We start from the raw sequence: 10,000 nt of genomic DNA, 5'->3' as shown, positions 1-10,000 counted from the left end.
ATCTTTCTGGCATCTTAAAAACGTAGCGAGAATCAGAAACTTTGTATCAAAACATGATCTAGAAAAAATCATTCACGCTTTTATTACCTGTAGGGTAGACTACTGCAATGCACTTCTTACTAATGCTCCAAATAAGACCATAAAACAGCTGCAACTCATCCAAAATGCTGCTGCAAGAATACTCACAAACACCAAGAGGAGAGAGCACATTACCCCAATTCTCAAATCACTGCACTGGCTTCCGGTTAAATTCAGAATCGATTTCAAGGATTTACTTATTGCCTTCAAGTCTTTCAATGGTCTAGGCCCAAAATATATTGCAGACATGTTTACTGACTACATGCCTAGTAGGTCTCTCAGATCAGCAGGTAGTGGTCAGTTGGTGGTGCCCTGAGTTCTTTCCAGGAGTGGTGAAACAGCCTTCAGCCATTATGTTGCCCACTGCTGGAACCAGCTCCCGCTGGATCTAAGGCATGCACCAACTGTAACCATTTTTAAATCTAAGTTAAAGACTGTTCTCTTCTCCAGAGCTTTTAGTTAGGCTTGCTTGATGGTATTTTAAGTATTTTATTTGTTTTTAAACTGTTATGCCTTTGTCTTCTCATATATCTCAATTGTATATTTGTTGTTGTTGTTTCTGCCTGTAAAGCACTTTGAATTACTTACTGTGTATGTAACATAGTTTACAGTGACTACTGAGGGAGTCTGTTGTTGTACCTTGACGCTGAAGTCGAAGCGGAGGCGATCAGCTGACACATGAGATCCTCTCTGCTGAACTGAAGGACCCACAACTTTCCTCAGAGCAAAGTTCAGAAGGTGAGTCGCTGTGTGGTTCACCATACAGGACAAACGGTGGACCTGAGACACACAGAGACAGATACAGGACAGAGACAGACAGAGAGAGACAGATACAGGACAGAGAGAGAGAAAGAGAGAGAGGACAGAGACACAGACAGATACAGGACAGAGAGAAAAATGATCAAATACACAGATAATAAATTCTAATTGGTCATCTTAATTCAGGTATTTTCCAGCTATTTGGAACCAAGTTTGACCCAAATACCTACAGAGGAATCTGTGTGACCAGTAACCTGGCAAAACTATTCTGCAGTATTATTAATGGCAGAATCTTACAATTCATTAGTGAACACAATATCCTGAGCAGAAGTCAAATAGGATTTCTCCCAAAATATGGAACATCAGACCCCATCTTTACTCTCCACACCCTCATTGACAATTAAACCAGAACAAAGGAAAAATCTTTTCATGTTTTGTAGACTTTAAAAAAGCATTTTTCTATAAATTGATTGAAATGGGTATTACAGGAAAAACATATGATATCATAAAATCTATGTATACAAACAACAAATGTTCAGTTCAAATTGGCCACCAACAAACATTTCTTTCCTCAAGAACGTGGAGTGAAACTGTCCCCGACTCTGTTCAACATTTATATAAATGAACTGGCAAAAGATCTGGAACTTTCTCCATCCCCTGGTATCACTCTGGGAGATACTGACATGATGTTTGTTATATGCTGATGATGTAGTCCTGCTGTCCCCTACAGAAGAAGGCCTACAACAACACCTGGACCTCCTGCACAGTTTCTGTCAGACCTGGGCTCTGACTGCCAACCTAAACAAAACCAAAATTCAGATTTTCCACACTGAGCAGAACTAGGACAATATCCCCTCCAAATATATAAAAATATCCCCTCCAAATTACAATTATAAAAAGATCCATCAAATTCTACAACCACCTGAAAACAAGGGACCCCCATAGTTTCCACTACAAAGCACTACAATACCAAGAGAGAAACATAGAGAAAAGTCCCCTTAGTCAGCTAGCCCTGTCCCTCAGCCCCTAGAACCTCAGGACACCCCCTCAGATCCCTCACCTCACAGCCCCCAGAACCTCAGGACACCCCCTCAGCCCCCACATCTCACAGCCCCCAGAACCTCAGGACACCCGTGAAAGGTCCCTCTGTTTTAGTAACAATAGTCTCTTTCTGACCAAGTAGTTACAGAAACGTAGTTATAGAAACAGTCTGCTTCAACAGTTCTACTAACTACTCTCCCCCAAAACCAGTTTTGCCATTTGCATTCACACTGGCCAAGTGGCCATAGGAACTGACCTTTTGTTATCATAAGCCATCTAACCCCCACTATGTGTAAAAGGGAAGAGAGCCTGCCCTGAAGTAGGAGCTGAAAGAGGTACAGGAACTGTGGCCAGATGAACTTAAAAATCCCTAAATTGGTCCAGTCGGAACACAAGAAAAAAAGGGTTCTAGGAACGGTATGTTCTAGGAACTGCAAAAATCCCTCCGGTCAAAAAAGGAGTAATGCTCTGTTTCAGCACCATGGACAGGTCCCCTCTGTTTTAGTAATAATGCTCTGTTTCAGCACCATGGACAGTTCCTCTGTTTTAGTAATAATGCTCTGTTTCAGCACCATGGACAGTTCCTCTGTTTTAGTAATAATGCTCTGTTTCAGCACCATGGACAGGTCCCCTCTGTTTTAATAACACAGCTCTGTTTCAGCACCATGGACAGGTCCCCTCTGTTCCAAAGATACCTTTCTAAAGCAAAGCAGAACAATCATTACCTTACAAATGTAAATGCTGTACATTTAGGACAGACTCGAGGTACAATACATCACACCGGTGAGGGTGAGGCAACACCGGCAGCACCCAGATGCAACCAGCTGGGCAGCAGCAGGGGGATTCCAGGGATGTATTGTAGAAATGGATCACAGGTAGCTTCAGGGGCAGGTACAGTACATACCCAGGTAACATTCAACAACAGAAACAAAAGCACAAAACAACAAAGCATATAGCAGAGCTATATCTCAGTGTTTGTTTCTCAGAGAAGAACAGAGACATAAAGCTCAGTCAGAACCACATTAATCCCTCAACCCTTCAACAGAGCAGAGACTCCCCCCGAGAGGACAAACACAGAGGGTCTACCTGGTCCAGGTGCAGATGGACCTGGTCTCCGGTCTTCAGGCTGTCGGTGGCGGTCACCTGATGGAGCACGTACCCCCCCGCCAGGACCACAGCCTCCACAGGGAACAGGACGTCCTGAGACAGCCAATGTGCAAAGGTATCATCTTTCTGTGTTTACGTTGTTTATGTGATCGTTAAAAGACAAAATCTAAGATTGGATTTAATGCACAGCCCTAATATGGAGAATGAAAAGACAAATATAGAAAGTAAAACATAGACAAAACTAAACAAAGGAAACTTCAAATATCTAAATTAAATACCTTCAAAACCACAAGAAAGTTTAGAAATAGTGTCTACATTTAAGGTTGGTTTGGGTTTGACAGTTTTCAAACTTTTGTTTCTTGAATGAATAAAAAAGGCCCCAGCAGCTAGTCTTCCCATGATGCACCTGTCCCCCTCTGAGCAGCTAGTCTTCCCATGATGCACCTGTCCCCCTCTGAGCAGCTAGTCTTCCCAGGATGCACCTGTCCCCCTCTGAGCAGCTAGTCTTCCCAGGATGCACCTGTCCCCCTCTGAGTGTCAGCTGACCTGCAGTGCGTCCCGGGTGAAGTAGCCCAGGTCATGTGACTGCCCCCCCTGCTCCGAGTAGAAGCAGGTCTGATCCAGGATGACATCACAGCGCTGACCCTCTGAGACCTCCGACACCAGCGCCTGGCCGTCATACAGCGCCACTACTGTCGCACTGCATGCTGGGAAAACTGCCACAAAAACAACCAGGATCACTGTCAGAACCAGTTAATAAGTCAATGCCTGGCCGTCGTAGAGCGCCACTACTGTCGCACGGCACGCTGGGAAACTGTCACATTTTCCGCGTACAGTATCGGTGTTCTGGTACCGTACCGGCCCTGCTCCAGTCTGTTCTGGTACCGTATCGGCCCTGCTCTAGTCTGTTCTGGTACTGTACCGACCCTGCTGTAGTCTGTTCTGGTACCGTACCGGCCCTGCTCCAGTCTGTTCTGATAACGTACCGGCCCTGCTCCAGTCTGTTCTGGTAACGTACCGCACCGCCCCTGCTCCAGTCTGTTCTGGTACCGTACCGGCCCTGCTCCAGTCTGTTCTGGTAACGTACCGGCCCTGCTCCAGTCTGTTCTGGTAACGTACCGTACCGGCCCTGCTCCAGTCTGTTCTGGTACCGGCCCTGCTCCAGTCTGTTCTGGTAACGTACCGGCCCTGCTCTAGTCTGTTCTGGTAACGTACCGTACCGGCCCTGCTCCAGTCTGTTCTGGTACCGGCCCTGCTCCAGTCTGTTCTGGTAACGTACCGGCCCTGCTCTAGTCTGTTCTGGTAACGTACCGTACCGGCCCTGCTCCAGTCTGTTCTGGTAACGTACCGGCCCTGCTCTAGTCTGTTCTGGTAACGTACCGTACCGGCCCTGCTCCAGTCTGTTCTGATAACGTACCGTATTGGCCCTGCTCTACTCTGTTCTGGTACCGTACCGTATCGGCCCTGCTCCAGTCTGTTCTGATAACGTACCGTATCGGCCCTGCTCTAGTCTGTTCTGGTACCGTACCGGCCCTGCTCTAGTCTGTTCTGGTACCGTACCGGCCCTCCTGCTCCAGTCTGTTCTGGTACTGTACCGGCCCTGCTCTAGTCTGTTCTGGTACCGTACCGTACCGGCCCTGCTCCAGTCTGTTCTGGTAACGTACCGTATCAGCCCTGCTCCAGTCTGTACTGGTAACGTACCGTACCGGCCCTGCTCCAGTCTGTTCTGGTAACGTACCGTACCGGCCCTGCTCCAGTCTGTTCTGGTACCGTACCGGCCCTGCTCTAGTCTGTTCTGGTAACGTACCGTACCGGCCCTGCTCCAGTCTGTACTGGTACTGTACCGACCCTGCTCTAGTCTGTTCTGGTACGGTACCGGCACTGCTCCAGTCTGTTCTGGTAACGTACCGTACCGGCCCTGCTCCAGTCTGTACTGGTATTTGAGGCTATCGTCGGTGTGAGGAACTCCGAGACGCTGCAGCTCCGCCAGGCTGAGGACGTCCAACGTCAGCGCCGACTGAAAACCTGGCTGAGGGTCCGACTTCACCTGAGGGGACAGAGAGACGAATGTTTCATTACATCATCAAATCAAACAATAAAAGCCTTCCAGCTGTCGGTTTCACGAAAAAAAAACCCGTCAGAAAACGTCGCAAAAAAGTAAAAAATAAAGCATCTAACAACATCCCATGAAAGCAGTTGAAAAGCGACAAAAATGCTTAAAAATATCATTAAAAAAGCCTCAAAAGCATCATAAAAATAATCAAATAAAGCTTGAAAACCGTCAAAAAAGGCATAACAAAAGTGTCAAAAAACAACAACCCCCAGCTCTCTTTAAGTTCACACATTAAAAACTAAAACCTGTCAGAGAGAGTCTATACCTTCTGTTTCTATAAGACTAAAACCTGTCAGAGAGAGTCTTTACCTTCTGGTTCTATAAGACTAAAACCTGTCAGAGAGAGTCTTTACCTTCTGGTTCTATAAGACTAAAACCTGTCAGAGAGAGTCTTTACCTTCTGGTTCTATAGAGACTAAAACCTGTCAGAGAGTCTTTACCTTCTGGTTCTATAAGACTAAAACCTGTCAAAGAGTCTTTACCTTCTGGTTCTATAAGACTAAAACCTGTCAGAGAGAGTCTTTACCTTCGGGTTCTATAAGACTAAAACCTGTCAGAGAGTCTTTACCTTCTGGTTCTATAAGACTAAAACCTGTCAGAGAGTCTTTACCTTCTGGTTCTATAGAGACTAAAACCTGTCAGAGAGTCTTTACCTTCTGGTTCTATAAGACTAAAACCTGTCAGAGAGAGTCTTTACCTTCTGGTTCTATAAGACTAAAACCTGTCAGAGAGAGTCTTTACCTTCTGGTTCTATAAGACTAAAACCTGTCAGAGAGTCTTTACCTTCTGGTTCTATAGAGACTAAAACCTGTCAGAGAGTCTTTACCTTCTGGTTCTATAAGACTAAAACCTGTCAAAGAGTCTTTACCTTCTGGTTCTATAAGACTAAAACCTGTCAGAGAGAGTCTTTACCTTCTGGTTCTATAAGACTAAAACCTGTCAGAGAGAGTCTTTACCTTCTAGTTCTATAAGACTAAAACCTGTCAGAGAGAGTCTTTACCTTCTGGTTCTATAGAGACTAAAACCTGTCAGAGAGTCTTTACCTTCTGGTTCTATAAGACTAAAACCTGTCAGAGAGAGTCTTTACCTTCTGGTTCTATAAGACTAAAACCTGTCAGAGAGTCTTTACCTTCTGGTTCTATAGAGACTAAAACCTGTCAGAGAGTCTTTACCTTCTGGTTCTATAAGACTAAAACCTGTCAGAGAGTCTTTACCTTATGGTTCTATAAGACTAAAACCTGTCAGAGAGAGTCTTTACCTTCTGGTTCTATAAGACTAAAACCTGTCAGAGAGAGTCTTTACCTTCTGGTTCTATAAGACTAAAACCTGTCAGAGAGTCTTTACCTTCTAGTTCTATAAGACTAAAACCTGTCAGAGAGAGTCTTTACCTTCTGGTTCTATAAGACTAAAACCTGTCAGAGAGAGTCTTTACCTTCTAGTTCTATAAGACTAAAACCTGTCAGAGAGAGTCTTTACCTTCTGGTTCTATAAGACTAAAACCTGTCAGAGAGTCTTTACCTTCTGGTTCTATAGAGACTAAAACCTGTCAGAGAGTCTTTACCTTCTAGTTCTATAAGACTAAAACCTGTCAGAGAGAGTCTTTACCTTCTGGTTCTATAAGACTAAAACCTGTCAGAGAGTCTTTACCTTCTGGTTCTATAGAGACTAAAACCTGTCAGAGAGAGTCTTTACCTTCTGGTTCTATAAGACTAAAACCTGTCAGAGAGTCTTTACCTTCTGGTTCTATAGAGACTAAAACCTGTCAGAGAGTCTTTACCTTCTAGTTCTATAAGACTAAAACCTGTCAGAGAGAGTCTTTACCTTCTGGTTCTATAAGACTAAAACCTGTCAGAGAGTCTTTACCTTCTGGTTCTATAGAGACTAAAACCTGTCAGAGAGAGTCTTTACCTTCTAGTTCTATAAGACTAAAACCTATCAGAGAGTCTTTACCTTCTAGTTCTATAAGACTAAAACCTGTCAGAGAGTCTTTACCTTCTGGTTCTATAAGACTAAAACCTGTCAGAGAGTCTTTACCTTCTGGTTCTATAAGACTAAAACCTGTCAGAGAGTCTTTACCTTCTGGTTCTATAAGACTAAAACCTGTCAGAGAGTCTTTACCTTCTGGTTCTATAAGACTAAAACCTGTCAGAGAGTCTTTACCTTCTGGTTCTATAAGCCTAAAACCTGTCAGAGAGTCTTTACCTTCTGGTTCTATAAGACTAAAACCTGTCAGAGAGTCTTTACCTTCTGGTTCTATAAGACTAAAACCTGTCAGAGAGTCTTTACCTTCTGGTTCTATAAGCCTAAAACCTGTCAGAGAGTCTTTACCTTCTAGTTCTGTAAGACTAAAACCTGTCAGAGAGAGTCTTTACCTTCTAGTTCTATAAGACTAAAACCTGTCAGAGAGAGTATTTACCTTCTGGTTCTATAGAGACTAAAACCTGTCAGAGAGTCTTTACCTTCTAGTTCTATAAGACTAAAACCTGTCAGAGAGAGTATTTACCTTCTGGTTCTATAAGACTAAAACCTGTCAGAGAGAGTATTTATCTTCTAGTTCTATAAGACTAAAACCTGTCAGAGAGAGTCTTTACCTTCTGGTTCTATATAGACTAAAACCTGTCAGAGAGTCTTTACCTTCTGGTTCTATAAGACTAAAACCTGTCAGAGAGAGTCTTTACCTTCTGGTTCTATAAGACTAAAACCTGTCAGAGAGAGTCTTTACCTTCTGGTTCTATATAGACTAAAACCTGTCAGAGAGTCTTTACCTTCTGGTTCTATAAGACTAAAACCTGTCAGAGATAGTATTTACCTTCTAGTTCTATAAGACTAAAACCTGTCAGAGAGAGTCTTTACCTTCTGGTTCTATAAGACTAAAACCTGTCAGAGATAGTATTTACCTTCTAGTTCTATAAGACTAAAACCTGTCAGAGAGAGTCTTTACCTTCTGGTTCTATAAGACTAAAACCTGTCAGAGAGAGTCTTTACCTTCTGGTTCTGTAAGACTAAAACCTGTCAGAGAGTCTTTACCTTCTGGTTCTATAAGACTAAAACCTGTCAGAGATAGTATTTACCTTCTGGTTCTATAAGACTAAAACCTGTCAGAGAGAGTATTTAACTTCTAGTTCTATAAGACTAAAACCTGTCAGAGAGTCTTTACCTTCTGGTTCAATAAGACTAAAACTTGTCAGAGAGAGTCTTTACCTTCTGGTTCTATAGAGACTAAAACCTGTCAGAGAGTCTTTACCTTCTGGTTCTATAAGACTAAAACCTGTCAGAGAGTCTTTACCTTCTGGTTCTATAAGACTAAAACCTGTCAGAGAGTCTTTACCTTCTGGTTCTATAGAGACTAAAACCTGTCAGAGAGTCTTTACCTTCTGGTTCTATAGAGACTAAAACCTGTCAGAGAGTCTTTACCTTCTGGTTCTATAAGACTACAACCTGCCAGAGAGTCTTTACCTTCTGGTTCTATAAGACTAAAACCTGTCAGAGAGAGTCTTTACCTTCTAGTTCTATAAGACTAAAACCTGTCAGAGTCTTTACCTTCTGGTTCTATAAGACTAAAACCTGTCAGATAGAGTCTTTACCTTCTGGTTCTATAAGACTAAAACCTGTCAGAGACTCTTTACCTTCTAGTTCTATAAGACTAAAACCTGTCAGAGAGTCTTTACCTTCTGGTTCTATAGAGACTAAAACCTGTCAGAGAGTCTTTACCTTCTGGTTCTATAAGACTAAAACCTGTCAGAGAGTCTTTACCTTCTGGTTCTATAAGACTAAAACCTGTCAGAGAGTCTTTACCTTCTGGTTCTATAAGACTAAAACCTGTCAGAGAGTCTTTACCTTCTGGTTCTATATAGACTAAAACCTGTCAGAGAGAGTCTTTACCTTCTGGTTCTATAGAGACTAAAACCTGTCAGAGAGAGTCTTTACCTTCTGGTTCTATAGAGACTAAAACCTGTCAAAGAGAGTCTTTACCTTCTGGTTCTGGGCGATGAGGCGGTCCAGCTCCGGGCGGTCCACCTGGACTCCTCGCTCCTCCAACATCAGGTCCACCAGGTCCAGAGGGAACCCCAGGTCCCTGTGCAGAGACCAGGCCACCGCGGCTGGAATACACACACACACACACACACACACACACACCCATATTATTAAAGTTATTAACGTTATTTTTCTCATAGTGTCTGTGGGAATATCCCTGTATACACCCTCCGTCTGAGGTACTCTGTCTCTCTAAGACCCCCTCCTGAAAAAGCCCAATCTGCTCTGATTGGTCAGCGTTGAGTAGGAGTTATGGGGACCTGTGTCTGTGACCTTTATTGAGTTATTTTGCGAACTTGAAAAATATAAAAGACTGGGATGACCAATCTTAGAACATAGGTCCCACCTGTGGTTTAGTGCAGTCTTCTCTGACTGTGATAGGATTAACTGTGAATGGTTAGAGCGAGCTTCTGCCATTGAAGTCTCTCTAGTTTCTGTGAAAGGTCTTGTATCTTTGACTTTTTTGCTGTTTTCAAAATGTTTTTTTACGCCGAATCAAACGTTTTTATGCTCACTATTCATCTTGTAGCTGGTTGTCATGGTTCCAGACTTAAAACTCTTTATATCAGCAGTTTCTGAAACGTCAATGAAACAATTTAACGGTGTTGGAGCCAAAATTATGATTTCGATATTAACTTCTATTTTGATAAATTGTGCATAAATGCAGTGACATTCACAGTAAACTAGACTCATTGTAAACTGAAAGTGTGTGTTAATTGATCTTGATGTGTGGCATATGGTCACAGCCTTCTGACAATCAGCTGATTAAGGCAGTAATGACATCAGCTGGTGGAGAAGAGCCCAGCTGTCAGTCAGTTAGAGGCCTTTGGTTTGGAGCCAGGCGGTTGTTTGACCGCTGCTTCAAGT

General features: G+C 43.2%; 2 protein-coding genes across 4 annotated transcripts in view; both read right to left on the bottom strand.

Annotated features, from left to right (window-relative positions):
* Positions 1-10,000, bottom strand: part of LOC116049192 (receptor-interacting serine/threonine-protein kinase 3-like) — a 286,056-nt gene that overhangs the window by 84,364 nt on the left and 191,692 nt on the right. The window lies entirely within an intron of this gene.
* Positions 1-10,000, bottom strand: part of aars2 (alanyl-tRNA synthetase 2, mitochondrial (putative)) — a 36,831-nt gene that overhangs the window by 10,057 nt on the left and 16,774 nt on the right. For both annotated transcript variants that reach the window (XM_031298529.2, XM_031298530.2), the window contains 5 exons: positions 9,071-9,198; positions 4,894-5,032; positions 3,532-3,701; positions 2,965-3,078; positions 718-858 (listed from right to left, as the gene is read on the bottom strand). In XM_031298529.2, coding sequence (XP_031154389.1) covers positions 718-858; positions 2,965-3,078; positions 3,532-3,701; positions 4,894-5,032; positions 9,071-9,198 — 692 coding nt within the window. The remainder of the gene's footprint in view (positions 1-717; positions 859-2,964; positions 3,079-3,531; positions 3,702-4,893; positions 5,033-9,070; positions 9,199-10,000) is intronic.

The sequence above is a fragment of the Sander lucioperca genome, chromosome 4 (assembly GCF_008315115.2).
Source record: "Sander lucioperca isolate FBNREF2018 chromosome 4, SLUC_FBN_1.2, whole genome shotgun sequence".
NCBI lineage: Eukaryota > Metazoa > Chordata > Actinopteri > Perciformes > Percidae > Sander > Sander lucioperca.
Note: the sequence above shows the minus strand (reverse complement) of the source record. Positions and strands in the feature narration are given on the sequence as shown.